General features: G+C 45.2%; 1 protein-coding gene across 1 annotated transcript; it reads right to left on the reverse strand.

The window, feature by feature from the left end:
• Nucleotides 1-2,649: 2,649 nt before the first annotated feature.
• Nucleotides 2,650-3,558, reverse strand: LOC107107831 (heparan sulfate glucosamine 3-O-sulfotransferase 1-like). Its single transcript, XM_015408180.1, has one exon. It carries the CDS (start codon nucleotides 3,556-3,558, stop codon nucleotides 2,650-2,652), a length of 909 nt encoding a protein of 302 aa, XP_015263666.1.
• Nucleotides 3,559-17,425: the final 13,867 nt, after the last annotated feature.

A 17,425-nucleotide genomic window follows, 5' to 3' on the forward strand; every position in this document is an offset into this window, starting at 1 on the left:
AGCCATATGGAATCAGTGACCAGAATTTAATGTAACCCAGAAGAATGTGCAGTTTAATAATCCAGCACTTTTACAGGGGTATCAGATAACAAAATGTACGTTCCAGAACATAGTATATTGGTTTCTGCTTTAGTTAACGCTTAGTTGTGCTATAAAGTATTTATTGTTCTCAATTACTCACTAGTTATAAAGACCTTAGTACACAAATTAAAATCATTCAATGCATCAAAGTAAGCACTTCTGTTATCAGAATGAGAATTTAAAATTAATGCCAGGTTCTGGTCAAGGAGGAATAAAGAGCCCTTGTGAATACAGATGAGGATTTCAGAATCAGCAAGCAAAGGTTAGTGGTAGCAGGTAAGCTGGGAAGGAGTTGTACTCTTCCTATGGCCCATTTTTGTATTGGTTTGTACAAGATAGCAAAATTGATCACTTTGACCAATGTTTTCAGAAGCTTCTTTTACTAAAAGGTGCAATGGTATAACAAGATGGTGGGATAGAAAAGTGGCATATTCAGTTAGGGGAATGTAGATTGTAATATTGACTGAGTTTCAAGAATGGCACGCCTGTGGAACGTTAAGCAACTGTAAGACAGAAAAGACTGCTTGTCTGTCACCAGTCTTCAGTAATAAGCATGCTATTTTCCATCTCAGTTTCTCTGACAGACTGAAAATCAGTGAATTCATTGCTTATAAGGGACTGTTTCTCTAAGAAGTAGACAAGAAAGGAAAACTCATGTTGATGTGCATCCTTGTGAAGAGAAGATTGGTGTGAGGGGTTGTCCTTTATTCTGTTCTGGGTTGAAGATCAAGAGCCTGTTGCAGGACTTCCTGGTGAGCAGAGTACTTCAGTCTATTGCATTTGGCCTCCAGAACTGCCAGATCACCAATGGATTATTTTCCTGCATGGCTGGATTGGTCATGAGCAGTGATAATAAGTGCCTGTCAATTTTTCAGAAATAGGTGTGAAGTCTTTCTCTGCCTTCCTTTACACCTTTACCTCCGGAAGAAAGGCACTGGGGAAAGCTGGGTGTAAAAGCATAAGAATTCTTCAGCAATCACTGGTGTATCTATTCCTTCTTGGTATTGTTTGGCAGGGGTGTAGAGCCAAGCTGGAAGCCAGTGGAATTCCACAAAAGCAGCTACATTCTGCAGTTGAATCCACAAGGGTTCCAGGGTATTCTCTTCCAGTAGTTCCTATGTGATTTAGTGCAAGGAAATACTAGTTTTAGCTTGCTTCTGCAAGTTGTGCATGCTTTATGCAGTCAAATCCAAAAGGGCTTACTCCCATGTAATTGTACACAGGTTACAGCCTTGTTACCCCTGGAACATAAATGGAGGGGAGTATGATTCTGTACCCTTCCTGCCCTATTCTTTTTTCCAGCAACAACTGTGTCCAAAAAAGCAATTTGTTCTTTGCTCCAGCTGCAGCAATTTTGAGAGCAGCTGCAGTTGGAACAAGCTATGGCATTTTTGCAAAAAGATTTAACAACTGCTGAGAGCCAGATAGTTTGATGATAGGAAGGGCACTGCTGCAGCTTCTCCTTTCCTCCCCAGAAACTGCACAAGGCACCAGAAGAGGTCATGATCCCATGCACGATTAATATGGGAATAAGCCCCGGTTAATGAGACACTTGAGCAAACATGCTGTAACCAAGTCTCTCCCCTGTAGTCTTTCTCCTCCCTCTTCTCAGACTGATGCATGGGCTCTGTAGCCACAAATGCAACACAATGGCAGATTTTTATGAGGATTATGATGAGGAATTTGAGCTACCTTAAAAAGACTGCCTCAAGGAATCTTTCCGCATTTGTCAGGCCTGTGTCCCATCTGCAAAAGGCAAGGGGGCTGCAGTTCAGCAGTAGTTCCCATTATGTATACAATGTCCTAAGTTTTAATCCATAGTATGTCCAGAAAGACCTTCCTCTGCCTGAGGCTGCCTAGAAAGCTGCTGCCAGTGTAGACAATACTGAGTTAGATGGTCCAACAGTCTGTATAAGGAAGCAGTTTCATATGCTCACAATAGAAGAAGGATATTTGTAGATGAGGAGGTATACCTTACAATTTGTATACTGTTTAACAACCCAGATCATACAGAGTACTGTAGAAATCTTATTGCATTAGGAACTGCTGCCCTCTGTTGAAAAGAAATAGAACAACAGAGGTGAGCATGAAGTGAATAAAGCTGAATGCCTGAGATTCAGTTCCTACAGTTGCTTGGTATGAGAGAAAGGAGGAAACAATTATTGTGTAAACAAATGTGTTCATCATATCTTCTGCTTTTGGCTCATCAGTCACACAATTGCTGGAAATAGAACCCAAGTGAGATTTGAGTTGAATCTCTGATAACCTACAATGTGGCATCTGAATACATAGGACAGAGGGCTCATAATCTAACTTGCTGTGATATCTGGAAAGAAGAGCTAACTATCATATTAAAAGGCTCTGAACAAATGGGGGGGGAGTCTCTAGTATATAAGCTATTTCCTGTTGTGCTGTTTTTCTCAGGACTCAGACCACTGAATTGCTTCTCCATGGTAGTGGTCCATTTCTGGTTCATTGGAAAGCAAGGGGAACAAATCTCTACCATAGAAAGCCCTGTCCCTAGAGGCCTTACTCTACATCCTGTCTCAGTCACCATCTAGCCTGGGCTCAGCACCAGTTGAAGGTCCGTCCCACCATGGCAAAGAAGTTCTCATTGTGCTCACTGAAGTATGTGCAGAGTTGTTCCAGCAGTAGTTCATCAATAATAGGATGAGGTCGTCCTTTGGATTGGTCCAGACAGTGCTGATGCCCTCTGGCCTGCAGGCAGTAGAAGCCCTTAGTTTGGTTGAAGTAAAAGTTGTCTGGGCCTAGGTAAGTCTCCAGTCCTAAGAAGCGCTCTACTTGGTTCATTTCTGAGAGCGGCTCCCGGATGAGACCACCTCCATCCACTATATGAATCTGGGTCCTGGGAAAGAATTCTAACCATCGAGCTAGGTGCACAGCATAGAGGCTGCGCTGCATGGCTTTATACTTGGTATTGAGTTCTCGGCCATTCTTCAAGAGAATCTGTTCCAAAGACTGGTAGGGCTTGTGCTGTGCCTTGCGGTTGTTGAGGATCTGAGTGTAGTCTGACACAAGCCTTTCTACAGGGTCCCGGACAATAAGCAGCAGCTTCACAGAGCTGTTCATCGCGTGGATCCTTTCTGGGGCCTTGAAGGAAGAGAAATAGCCTGGTGTCTTTTCTACAGTAACTTGCCCTGAGTGTGAAATTGGCATCTGCTGTCTGTACCAACCCAACCCCTTGTTGTAATTTTCGTCCAAGTTAAAGAAATGCATTTCTGAATCAGCAGCTGCCACCTGAGGGTGCAGACTCAGCATCTCCAGTAGGGCTCTTGTGCCTCCTTTCCGTACCCCTATAATTATACTTTGGGGTAGGCATTGCTTCCAAGCTTCACTTGGGAACTGAGAGTTGTTTCCTTCCCACTGAGTCTCCCAGCTATGGTGGCTCTTCGTTTCCAACTCTGTGTGAATTCCACATGTCTTCAGAAGCAAGAGAAGCAGGCACGCCTTTCCCATCTCTGATGTTTTCTTGAGATGATAAGTGGCTGAATATGCGTTGCAGTGGATTATGTGTGACTCCTCTAGTGCAGATATTCCATATCTGTGCTTGTCTGCAAGAAGCCCTTGTCACTCTTCTGGATGTGGAAAACTTTTATAAAGCAAATTCTCCCTCTACGGCCCACAGCTGCTTGTGGCTTTCCATTTTAGTGTCACAGTGAGTTCCTCCAATATAACATCCACTCACCAACAGCCTAGCTCACGGCAACTGTACCTGGGGAAAGAAGATAAGAATATTGTGAATGGCTGTCATTTTGTTGGTTCTCCAAGCTTTCATGAAGGCAGGGAAATAGTTATGGGTGAACTGGGGTGGTAGCTGAAGCCAAGGACTGATGGCTATCTGGTGATCTTGAACGTTCCGTTCCCCTGACCACATTGCTTTGGAAATGAGTGCATTATATAATTTACTGAATTTTTAAAATCTCTATATTAGTAATAACTATCAAATCAAATAGTGTAGTTGTGATGGACTGTCAAGGGTTATAATGCCTAACAGAGTCTGAGAACCTTTTGAGTGACAGGCTGTTCAAATGGAATTCTGTGGAGAGAGTCAGTTAAGAAATTGCAGTTGGGCACCAACAATTGAAAAAGAAACCGTTAAGCACTGACTGTGGACTGGGAAGGAGACTAAAGAAGTGAGAGGATCCCCCATTCAGGCCAAAAAGGAAAATTGCTTCTAGTTAAGAGAAGGAATCCCTGCCAAGTTAAAAGTGAGATAGCTCTTAAAAGAGGAGTGATCCCTGGCCTGTGTATATAGAAGGATTTTGGGAACTTGGTTGTGTGTTCCTATTTTCTAGACTTTAAGAGTCTGTGAAACTCATAAACCTATGCTTGAATGTTTAAGCAGAAACTGAAAATAAAGCCTATCTTAAAGTTTTAAGAGACCTTTTTGAATAGCAGAAACAGATGTTGGCAACAAATTACATGGTGTTAGTGTGATTACAAAGTTACCTCAGTTTTATTATTGGTTCACCTCATAACATCCTACCCCTGATTCCACCTGACCCTTTTCTCTCCTAAGTTTGGTGAAACATTTTGTTTATTTTGAACTTTTAAAAGTGTCTTGTGTGCCATTTCAGAAGTTGAATATAAGAAGGTGATTGTGTCTTTTCCCTCAGTTCCCTGGGCTGGGTCAGCATCAAAATATATTATTTTATTTTATTATTTTATTAATTTAATTTATACCTCTCACTCACTCATTCACTCCTTGCATCATTTCTGTTGTTTTTGCATAATTAGACAAAGTAGTTGAAAAATGCATCATTCTGCTGGGAAGCAGCATGGTTCACCAGAGCTCTTAGCCCAGGGGAGGACAAATATTTCAGCCTGAGTGTACTTATATGCTTTCAATGTTTATTTTGATTCTTAGAAAGAGGAGAACATGAAAAATGAAGTGTTAAGAGATGCATAAAATATCTGTGTGTGTGTATATATATATATATATATATATATTATATATATATATATATCAATTAACGGTATGTATAAAATATCAATTAAAATATTTCAGCCTGGGGAGCACAGCTACATCTCTGTGTTAGAGGGCTCTGAGTTGGATGCCAGCTCTTCCCATTTATAGTGGTGCTGGAAACAGAAATAGCTAGAATCTGACAGAGATGGACCCAGATATGGTCCTCTTTCCCATTTTGCTGCTCTTAATGGTTCTCAGCCCTTGAGCTGTTCAACAATTTTTTTCCAGGACTCAGAAGAAGGATTGGATTTATACCCTGCCCTTCACTACCGAATGGTGTCTCAGAGCGGCTTACAAACTCCTTTCCCTTCCCCTCCCCACAACAGACACCCTGTGAGGTAGGTGGGGCTGAGAGAGCTCTGACAGAAACTGCTCTTTTTCAAGAACAGCTTTTATCAGAACCAAGGTCATCCAGCCAGGTGCAAGTGGAGGAGTGGGGAATCAAACCCGGTTCTCCCAGATTAGAGTCCACGCTCAGGAGCACCTGTTGGTAGCCAAGTTATTCTTGATGGTGATCATATGGCACCTGAGGGGGGTAAGATACAGGTCTTGGGAGCATTCAGAACTTGAGGGGGTCTAGCCAAATGGGATTTTGGTAGTCTCTTTGCTTCACTTGCAATGGCTAAGTGAAAGAGAATTGTTTTATATGGCCCATCCTGCCCTGAGCATAAAATCCCAGATCTCTCCCACAGTCTTTCAAACAGTAAACAAGAATTGAACTAAACATCAAGAAATTAGCTGATGACCATTAGGCACAAGGGCATAATTGAATACATGCCTGAGATCTGTATATTTCTCTTTCAACCACACATAAAGAAAGGTACTATTTGAGGGAAAGTTGTATGGCTCTGTGTTTCTTGCTTGATTTTCTTTTTAACTGCCTGTTACCTGTGGGTCAGGTTTTGAAAAAGATGGCGGAGGGAGGGAGGGAGAGAGGGCCATTCACTGGTAATACTGCATACTTGGGGGCATTGGTAGATTAAAGTTTAAGAACCACTACAGTAGCCAATGAGGCAGTCTGGACTGATGCACCCAACCTGCATACTTTAATGGATTTATACTTGGTGCATGAGTCCACCAGAATTAAGCACATCTAAGCCCCATTGATTCCAAGCTGGGAAATAAAAGTATATAATTCATAGAGGTGTTAAGAATTCAACATTTATGTCCTGACCTTTTTGTTTTTCTTTCTTTTTTTTCTTTTTTTTTGGTGAAAAAAAGACATAATCCTTGGGATGCTGAATTTAGTCGATTTTTCCCTTTTTCTTTTCTTGCCCCTGGGTGCAATTGCAGCTTACAGACAGCTGTGCCTACAGCTAAGGTGAGCTTTGCCATGAGGCAACAGTTGGCAACTTGAGATCTTTATCAATGCTTATGTTTCTGTCATTTTTATTCTGAGCACAGAATTAAGGTGATGGAAGGATTAGCCACAAGGTATAGATAGTGTCATGCCTGCCCCTGCTGATGTCATGCCTGCCTTTGCTGATGCCCCTGAACAGGCTCCTGAGGACCCTGAACAGGCTCCTGAGGACAGTACTGCAGCAGAAAGGCAAAGACTGGATCCTGTAGCTGAAAGCTATCTAAGTGGTGAGGAGGATAGAGCCTCCCAGGGAACACCTGCAAGGGATCAGTCTCTGCTGCAGCCCAGTAATTCATCATCAGACTCGCCTCCACCTGTAACCAGGCTCAGGAATGTAAGAAGACAACAGCTGAGAGAGCGAAGGCAGAATGCACGCATGCGTGCCAGAAGATCTCTTAGCCCTGATTACTGACAGGATCCTGTCCTCACTCCTGGCTAGCTAATGAGTTGATTAGCTAGCACTGTATATATGCAAGTCTGTTGCCAGCAGTCATTTGTGCTGGCAACGTCGTTTGTTCAGGACCTGAATCCTTGCATCTCTGCTCCAGACCTTATGGAATTCTTCTCGGCTTGATCCTCGGCTTTTGACCTTTGGCTTTGTTGACCCTGCGTTCATCTCTGACTCCTCTGGTATTGTTGTGATTTATGGACTTGAAACTTTGGTATGTCTGACCCTGCTTCTGGACTGTGATTTAAACCTGCTTGAACCTTGCTACCTGATTTGCCCGGCTTGACCTCGGACTGTTCCTGGACTTTTGCTTGCTTGTGTCACGCCCCCTGGTCCTGCCGTGACAGATAGGGGCTCTGGGGCAAGTGATGCTCTGTCATCTTGGTGCTTGGGGGAGGTCAACAGTGGGAGGGCTTCTAATGTCCTGGCCCCACTGGTGGACCTTCTGATGGCACCTGGTATTTCTGGCCACTGTGTGACACAGAGTGTTGGACTGGATGGGCCTTTGGCCTGATCCAACATTGGCGTCTCTTATGTTCTTATGAAAGGCAGAATAGGGATTAGGTGTGGTAAAGGAATAAAGTAGGAAATAACATGTGCCAAGTTTCTTGCACAGGCAATCCTCTCTCCACAGGGGGCAATGCAACAAGCCCAACGGCTATTGCACAACCATTTCAGATGAATGGCTGTTGCCCAGCACCAGCAGTGAAACCTGGTGCATAACTGACATCTCCTCGGTTCACTGAGCCACCCCTTGCTGCAGCTGGGTGGTGTCCCCTGCTGCTCTTCCAGAGGGGAGAACAGTTGCAGGGATGCCAGTCAATGTTCCCCGTAAGCTGTGGAGTCGTGTGAGCAAAAATTCTACTTTGTGAGCTACTGGCATTAAAGTTGTGAGCGAGTGATTTGGCTGCTGCATAAATTAGTTTGCTCTGGAGCCATCCTTCCTGAGCTAAGACAAAGATGTGTGAGCCGAAGGCTAAAAAATTGTGAGCTAGCTCACACTAACTCAGCTTAGAGGGAACACTAATGCCAGTGTTGGTGACACACTCATGCTCAGGCCTGGCAGGTCTCCTGGAGCAGCTCCTGCAGGATGGTCCCATCTGAGATGGAAATCTGCATGAAACTTGTGCACAGGCACCAGCTCAGAGACAGACACACACACCCCACACACACACATGCACTTTGGGGCAACTGGAGGCTATAACTGGCTGGAGATTAAGGGGCAGACAAAATAAAGCTTCCCTTCCCCATTTACTAGCCCTAAAGTTGCATGCCAAATTTGCTGCCAAATTTACCCACCTTATCCTCAGACCAGCATTGCACATTATGGACCAATAGAAGGGCTAAGTTAGGTTGCTGCTGAGATGATCCAGTCATAATGCCCCCCCCTTCCATTAATGCCCTTTTCCTTCCTGATAAACGAGACTCCAGAGGCCAAAGCCCAGGAGTCTTGCTCCGGGAGTCTGACTAAATTCCCTTCCCTGGGCCAGCGTGGCGTCACTCAGTGCCACACCGGTGCTCTAAACAGTCGACAAACTCCGCTGCAATCCTCCAGGGCCCTTACATTTCCATGATCCTACTTTCTCTGAGTTCCGGCAAATTTCACACTGCAGCTGCTAAGACAAGGGGGAAGAGGGAATAGAGTTCCTGGATTTCTCTCAACGTAATGCAGAATTACAAACCAGGCGCTAATTACCTTGGAGCACAACCCACTGGAAAAATGCAGCTCAAGTTCCTTTCAGCTGGGGCTTGGATGGAAGAGCTCCCCTGGTAAATTGCACCCCTGACTCACAGCTAGCTACCTCCCCCTTCTGCTGCCCCAAACAACACCTAGAATCCACAGGTCAAGGTCGCCTCCTCACATTGCCTCATGGCTAGGCCACCCGTGGCTGCCAGAATGTGCAAGTCCACCACCTGGAGCCTGTGTCGGCTCAGCTGTGCTTGCTGTCATGCCCTGTTTCAGTTGGCACCTGAACTGGGGTGTGGGTACAGAGGCTAGTCGCTGGTGGGGCTTGGCTTTTGCTAAAAGTTGTTTTCATTAAGACCTGCTTTGCTGTAATGAGATGGATCCCTCAGGGGCTGGGGATGCTCACCACTTCCTAACGCTTGCTAATGATGGGGTATGACACGTTTGGGGGTCCCAGGGGTGGGGAGCAGGAGTAGAGGCTGTCACCGAGGTAACAGGAGATGCGAGGGACACAGGAGAGGTCTCTGGGAGTGGAGAATGTCGTTTAGGGGAAGCATAGCTGACGATAGAAGCATGGCACTCTAACCACTAGGCACACGGGCTCTCGAGAAAATTAAACAGACGTAACAAAATAAGATTTCTGGGTCAGGATTTTCAGGAGGAGTATGGCAAGGTGTCTTGATGGACAGGGAGGAAGACGCTGTCAGGCAAAAGCATCAGAATGCCAGGAGCACCGAAGGCTGTGCAAGGAAATTGGCAAAGGGAGGTGGAGGGGTGGCCAGATAGGAAAGGGGACAGGAGTTCATGTGCTTTCAAGAGCTGCATAGAAGTTCAGCGGGAGTTCCATGACAAACTGATCCTGCCAAGATTCTGTCCCATGCACAACCTTTAAAAGCAAAGAGGCCCCATCTGCCTACACATCTGATCATCCTGGAGAGACAAAAGTAAAATACGGGGCTTTAGAGGTGAAGCTGGGATAGGCAACTGGCAGCCCAGTCTGGCCTTCAGCACAGCTCCCCATCCCAACACCCACACTCTCTCTCTCTCTCTCTCTCTCTCTCTCTCTCTGTTCCATGCAGTCACAGGCAACTGGACCCTGCCCCTTCACAGCTGCTCATTCTTGAATAGGAGTGAGGACTAGGAAACTGGAGAACCCTCCTCAGCCTAAGCCTCTGTTCCTCTTCCTAGGGGGGCGAGGCTCAGAGAGCCCTTTGCACAAGCCTGGGCTCAAGGGCATGGATGGAGCCATTGCTGGCTTTTCAGCCTTTTCTATGTGGAGCAGCAGTTACAGTGTTGGACTAGGAATGATGCAGGTTCAAATCCCCCCATGCCATGAAGCTCACTGGGTACCCTTGGACCAGTCACTCTCCCAGCCTGACCCACTTCACAGGCCTGTTGCCAAGATAAATCAGAGGAGGAGGTGATCCATAGCCGCCCTGAGCCACTGGGTAGGGCGGGATAGAAATCTCATAATAAATAAAATAAATAAATGTGTGCCACCCTGAGCTCCCAGGGGACGGGTGGGACAACCAAAAGATAAAACAGTAAATAAATGAGCTCAGTTCAATGTATGGCCTGGGGGGGGGGGGGTGAACTTGTGGCTCAGGATCTCCAAGTATACAGAAGCCTTTTGCCACACAGCATAACACACGAGATCCAAAAAGGTGTAGAAAGAGCTACCACAAAACGTGAACAGCTATTGTGAAGAGCTACCTTGTGTGCTCCTTGAGGCGGCACTACCAGTTGCAGAGGCAAGACTGACACTCCTGCAGGAGGCTGTGACAATTCCAGGACATGTGTTTGAGAGGAGGTGACTTTACATTGGCAGATGGAGGAGGCAGGAGAAGAGGGGTTCAAAATAGATGAAAATCCCTACTGCATATTTACTGGGTGAACAGGAGGCTGTTTCTATTCTGCTCAGCATCAGGATGTGGCAGAGGCTGCTGTTCTTATACCACAGACAGAAGGGAAGTGTTGAAGGAAAACCTGCAGCTGAGTCTACCTGTGGATTTTGCACATCAGATTAGCATCTGGATTTGAAATAATATAACAGCTGCTTTATTCAAGCAAAATGCTACCATTCTTTTTTTAAAAAAAATCTTATTTCAACATTCTCATGATGTTTATTTTAGTGCTATAAAAACTGAGATCAATATATTTAATTCTATAGATGCCCCCATTTGTGAATACTTAAATCCAGATATTGGCGTCAGTAACAGATCAAACAGATTTTTCTATAAACCTGAGGAAAGCCCCAGGGTAGAAAAATGAAACCTCAAAAACACAACATTGGGAGACTAACCCCCCCCCCCCCCACCCGCCCCCTCCGCCAAAAAACGCGCAGATCTCGGAGCTTTAAGAAACAAATGCCCTCTCAGTGGCCATTGTTGGTCGTATTGCCACAGTCCATTGATGTCCGTAAAAGGCAGGGGGAGGGCATAGCCCTTTCCAGGGCTGTTTTAACCTTTGAGGAAGGACTCATCAGAGCCAGGCCTGCTGGCAAACCACAAAGCTACTCGCTACCATGAGACTTGCATGTTCCATCCAGACCTGGCTACTCACTATTGTTCAACAGCAGCCACCCCATGAAAGCCAGGGTGGTGCAGTGGTTAGAGTTTTAGACTAGGCCCTGGGAGACCCAAGTCCACATCCACACTCTGCCATGGAAGCTTGTTGGGTGACTTTGGACCCATCACACAAACTTTGCCTAACCTAGCTAACAGGGTTGTTGTGAAGATAAAATGGAGGAGAATAAGGTAAGCTGCTTTGGGTCTCTGTTGCAGAAAAAGGTGGGGTTTAAATGAAATAAATAATAAATATAGATGATCATGGGGGGCAAATAACAGGTAAGTCGGTTACTGGATAGGAAAGGGAGAAGGAAGCAAGGAAAGAGGAGGTGATACAGGGATGCTAGGACAAGGAAAGGAGGAAATAGTGTGGGAAGAGGGATACAAAAGAAAGTGGGGTGCCCCCCATAAGTCTTTGCAGGTACCTTAGAGCGCATCTGGGCCTGGCAGCCAGCACTGCACACGTTGGCCAGAGTTTTCTTGACTTCTGAGGAGAGGGAAGAAGGAAAAGCTGAAGAGGTGGGTCAGATAAAGATAGGCTGGGTGGTGGGTGGGAAGGATAGGAAAAGCCAGGGGAGAGGCTATTGGGGCTTTCAGGGAAGGGAAACAGGAAATATTGGGGAGGGGAACATGCAGTGCCCCTCCATAAGTCCTAATCCTAATGCTGGAGAAACTGCAAACATCGCAGTGGGGATGTGCATTACCTTAGCATGCAAGCATCAGTTTTAGCCCTGTCAAAAAGAGACCTCTGCCGGCCCAGCCAAAACGTAAGCACTGAAGCACCACTGAGTACAATGGGAGATAACCAAGCATGCCCCATCAGGCTGTTGTGCAGCACCTGTTCAGATCAAGTAAATGTGCAGGAAAACTTCTCGTCATTTTGTTTGTTTGTTTGTTTGTTTGTTTACACCCTGCCTTATCCCTCAAGTCATGCCCTAGTGGGAAGAGGACCTCTTGGATTTTCTGCCTCAGTCACCGGGGGTTGCCAGCTTCTTCTACCAGCCCTTGCTCCAGCACCTAAGCTGAGTTAGTGTGAGCTAGCTCACAATTTTTTAGCCTCCGGCTCACAGTTTTTTTTTGTCTTAGCTCAGGAAGGATGACTCCAGAGCAAACTAATGTAAGCAGTAGCCAAATCGCTTGCTCACAACCTTAATACCAATCGCTCACAAAGTAGAATTTGTGCTCACAAGACTCCACAGCTTAGAGGGAGCATCGATCCCCAGGTAACTTTAAAAAACAAAACATAACAGTTTTATCTGGGTTTCTGAATTAGGCAACGAGAATGACTCTGCCAAGGGGGTGTGTACGGGGGGGGGGAATTGGAGTTGTTTTTGCAATTATTGTAAGGATGAGGGGATCAGGAATGTCAACACTGGACCCTCATTTGCCTCCCTCATCCCTATTTCAAGGGCAGCTGTATGAATTCTCAGCTAGGTCCTCTGTGCTCTGGGGTATGATTTCATTGCAAGGAATTACGATTATTATTTTCTAGAGTTCCTAAAGTAATCAGGTACTATACATGAATATATCCAACACACAACTCTCGCTTACAGATATTATTATCTAGAGATGAGACACACAAAGGAGGGGAGAAGAAACAAACATACTGTCAGAAAGAAGCCAGAAAGATTTCAGGAGATCTAAAATCCCAGTGGTAAGGAGCAAGAAAGGACAACAGATGCAGCCAGGGGACAGAGGACAGAAGTTGAGTTCACTCTGGAAAGATGGACAGGAAAGGGAGAAAGAGTGAGTGAAGACCTAAGAAAGCTAATAGAAGTTTAAATACAATAAAATAAAAGGAAACAACACAGATACAGACCAACTTTCATCAGGACTAGTGCCTCTATCTTCTGCTTCACACCCAGATGCCAAAAATCGTGCCTGTCTATAGATTAGGAGCTTCCATAGCAGGTACAGTTCAGTCCCCACCAAAGCAAACACTGAACTCTGCACATGGCAATAGGCACTCAGACATCACTCTGTGCCAGTGCCTCCATGTCTACTACTTAGGGCTACAAATTCAGCTCCAAATCCTTACCTGTCAAACTGCAGGGCTCCAGAATCAGCGACAGTCACCAGCCACTATGCTTTCTCCAGCTGTTTTGCCTGGTGCCAGCGTCTTTGTACCGCTTCTCCTGCCCGCCCACAAGCACATGGTGCTCTCTAAGCAGTAAGTAAGCCTTGTCCTACCCTCCCTCCGTGGAGAGAGAGATTATTGCAGTCTTCAGGGGAAGGTACTGGAGAGAACAACAAGGTACGAGATGGTCTGAGTCACCAAAGCACAAAGGGTGAAAAAGGGTGAAAGGGGTGATTCCAGACAAGCAAATTTGTCAGAGATTGAAGAGAAGGACTGGACAGATCACTCACAGTCACAGGCAATAATGGATAGAGCCTCCAACACAGCAATGGTACTTCAGAGAACCTACAGATTAGGAAGCCTCAGGTTCAAATCTCATCTAGTTATAGACTCATTAGACAGTTCTAGACAAGGATAAAGGTGGTTCCCGTTTTCTGTTTGCAGTTCTTGGCTCCCTATTCTCCAGTCCCAGCACAAATATCAGTGATTAAGCAATGCAGTCGAACAGAATTCCAGGGGGCATCCCACTCTGGAGCACTGTACCCAAAAAAAGGGTTGGGGGCTTTGCACCAAGCATTAGTGAATGGTCCTTTGTGGGGCACACTGTCCTTATCCCAAGGATGCATGACCTGGTGATCCGAAGTTTATTTTAAGGTACAGAGCTGTTTCACTGTCAATAACATTTGTGGTCAGATTTGAGGAGAAGGAGGGAAGGAACTGGGAACCAATGCTCCCTCTAAGCTGTGGAGTCGTGTGAGCAAAAATTCTACTTTGTGAGCTACTGGCATTAAAGTTGTGAGTGAGTGATTTGGCTACTGCATAAATTAGTTTGCTCTGGAGCCATCCTTCCTGAGCTAAGACAAAACTGTGCGAGCCGGAGGCTAAAAAACTGTGAGCTAGCTCACACTAACTCAGCTTAGAGGGAACACTGCTGGGAACCAACCAGCCTCATTCATATTAGAAAATACCTTGATCTCATGATCTCAACATCCAGACTGCAGTATTTTTAGTTAATGTTTTATCCTGCCCTTCCTCCACAAACTCCAGTATCAGGCATGGGCCCATCCCCAATTTTATTCTCATAACCTCTTGTGAGTTAGGCTAAACTGAGAGAAAGTCACTGGTTCATTGAGCTTTTTCGGATCTAGGTCTCCCTGTGGTAAATCCAGCAACATTCTACTGTGCTGGTTATTAGTTTAGTATGCAAACCTGATTAACTTTACAAGTACCTTGTAAAATTTACTGAGATGATCAGGTAACTAAACAGGAAGTATCAACAGCATTACCCTGATCTACCCCAGGCTAGCCTGATCTTGTCAGTTCTCAGAAGCTGAACAGGGTCGACCCTGGTTAATACTGGGATGGAGACCACCAAGGAAGTTCAGGATCACTGTACAGAGCCAGGCAATGGCAAACCACCTCTGACCATATCTTGCCTTGAAAACTGTACAGGGTTGCTGTAATTCGGGTGCAACTTGATGGCACTTTCCACCACTATAAATAACATTTAAAAAACAGTGCTACAGCCAAGCATGCAAAACTAAACTGTTAAGAATTCTTGTAAAGGTTATTCAGGATTAAGCACATCACTCCTCTATGTTACATATTGATGACACATTGTCTTTGACAAGGCAATTCTGTTTGCACTCTTAAAACCTAAACTGGAAGGTACAGAATGCTTCCAGTTCATACAACAACTTCTGACACAAGGCCAGATATACTTGTGGCCCCAAATAGAAACTTTTTGGTGTGTCATTCAATTCCATATTGGAACATTCAAATTTTTGTCCTATTTTTTAATTCTATTTTTTATTTATTATTAATTGCCTAACATGTGTTACAGGGACTCTGTTGCTTGTTATATTTTGCACTATTTGACTTCTGAAGAAGGTGTCAGGTAATACACTGTTCTCTTTTGTGTGTATTTGTAACTTTGTACATTTTATGAGGCTTTATTTGGGCCCCTACTAGGTTTTTATATGTCTTTGTAATAAATACTCTTTTGTACGCTTGGTTATGTTTTTAACTTTTGGCCCTCAATTAGTTTTCTAAACTTCCTTTGGAGGTTTGTGTCCTAAATCACCCCACAAAGCAGCTTGTGCAGGAGAATGTCCCAGTGGATTTTGGCCCCCGTTAATGGGGAGGGGGGGATTTTCTGCCTAAGGCACCAAATTGTCTTGGGAGAAGCAACATGAAGATGTTAGCAGCAGGTTCAACCACAGTTCACAAGCTACTGACCTCAAACTCACCCTCCCAGAGGTGGGGACATTTCAGCAGAAGAGTGCTAAATAATTCAAGAAAAATGATGTAAAAATTAGTGTCACAAGGACATAATCTGGGTATTCCCATGGAACCTCTGCCCCCTCCCCACTCCTGTATTTTCAGCTGGCTCCTTTAAGTAGACCATCTTCTTTTGATCGCCCCTTATGCTTTCATTGTGCACTTGGGGGCATGTAATGTCTCTAAAACCATAATGCTACAGGATCTAGGATACGTCCAGCTTCCCATTTCCAACAATGCATGGTGATATGCATTCAGGAAACCTACAAGCAGGTGAGGAAGGCATTGTTGGTGGTGGTATTCAGAGCTATCCTACCTCTGTACATGGAGATTCCATTTAGAAGAAGGAGAAGACAAGTTGGTTTTATACCCCACCCTTCACTACCTGAAGGAGTCTCAGAGTGGCTTACAATCTCCTTTCCCTTCCCCTCCTCACAACAGACACCCTGTGAGGTAGGTGGGGCTGAGAGAGCTCTGAGAGAATGGCTCTTGAGAGAACAGCTCTGAGAGAACTCTTCTTCACAGAGAACTGAAAGGAAGGGAGACGGACAAAGCAGGTTCAAGGGTGGAGTTAGAGGCCAGTTGAAGTTGCAGGGCTGCCTCACATATACACACTTTGATCCCATGAGGCTGGTTCAGACATGCATACTCTATCACTTAACCATAATTCCAGCAGGGTAGCCAGGTTAGTCTGGAGTGGCAAAATGAAACAGGAGTCCAGTGGCACTCTAAAGACTAACATTTATTGCAGATTCAGGTGGATAGCCTGTTGGTCTGAAGCAGCAGAACAAAGTGAGTCCAGTGGCACCTTTAACAAAACTTTATTCAAGGTATAAACTGTCATATGCAAGCACACTTCTTCACACTGCTCTCACTGTCTGTATGGTCTGTACTGCTGCAGTGCTATAGTGCCCATTCTGACCAACCCGGTTTACAAGATTAACAAAGCATTACCAGGCAACAGGTCGCAGTGTATGACCATCTAACTAGCTTCTTCAGGAGGCACCTGAAGTCCTGGAATAGCTGTCATCTTAGATCTGGTTACATTGGTATATGACCCCACAATTGATTTCTCATCTGTGCCCTACCAAATCTCCTTTATGCTGGAAAGGATGTCAACAACGGGGCACATTTGCCCACTGTTGGTGGAGATGTACCAAAATACAATCTTTCTGGGACATAGTTTTAAATTGCATCAAACAGATAACAGGTATATCTCTTCCACTCACTCCTGAAGCAATCTTCCTAGATCATTGGCCAGAGTCCTTAGTTATACAACTGTCATGATCTGGGCTGTGCCACTAGAGGCCTACTAGGCCCAGGGAACCTGGCTAACAGTAAGTGAGGCTGGGCCTACAACTCCCAGAAGCCCAAGAGGTTTTGGAGCCAAAATTGACCAATAGGAAAAGAGGAGGGCTTGGAAGAAAAGATCTGGTGCAGCAGGAAAAGCTGTTCTTCTTCCCAGGGGACAGAGCCAGAAGAAACGGGCTGCTGTAGGGAAGAGACTCTCATCCTGAGGGAAGGGTGAGTAGTCTAGTGCCACTTGGAATAGTGAGCTAGGGACAGTATATATTTAGATGCGTTAGGGCATTTGATTTGTTTTCTTTTCACCCACTTACTGTTATTATTCTACACCTTGTTGTTTGACCTCTTATAAAAGAAACTATTTCCATTGTTTACTCTGCCTGGTCCTCATGCCTATTATTCGGCCAAAAGGGAGGTTAGAAAGTCTTGGAAGGGTGCTCTGGGCCTTCTCAAGAGATCCTGAATCCGGAGTGGTAGGAGCATCAGGTGACACCCCACCTGAACCGTGACTACAACATATCAAAGCAACCACAGATGCCCTACTTTTTGCAGCAAGAACTGCGATTGCATCATGTTGGCGAGACAACCCCCCCACCCGCCCAATCTGGAACTCTGGTTAAATAAACTTTG

Source organism: Gekko japonicus, unplaced genomic scaffold (assembly GCF_001447785.1).
Source record: "Gekko japonicus isolate JY-2015 unplaced genomic scaffold, Gekko_japonicus_V1.1 scaffold139, whole genome shotgun sequence".
NCBI lineage: Eukaryota > Metazoa > Chordata > Lepidosauria > Squamata > Gekkonidae > Gekko > Gekko japonicus.

What these genes read in the sequence shown, in the direction of transcription:
- LOC107107831 (XM_015408180.1), bottom strand. Translation starts at nt 3,558, where the DNA reads ATGGGAAAGGCGTGCCTGCTTCTCTTGCTTCTGAAGACATGTGGAATT.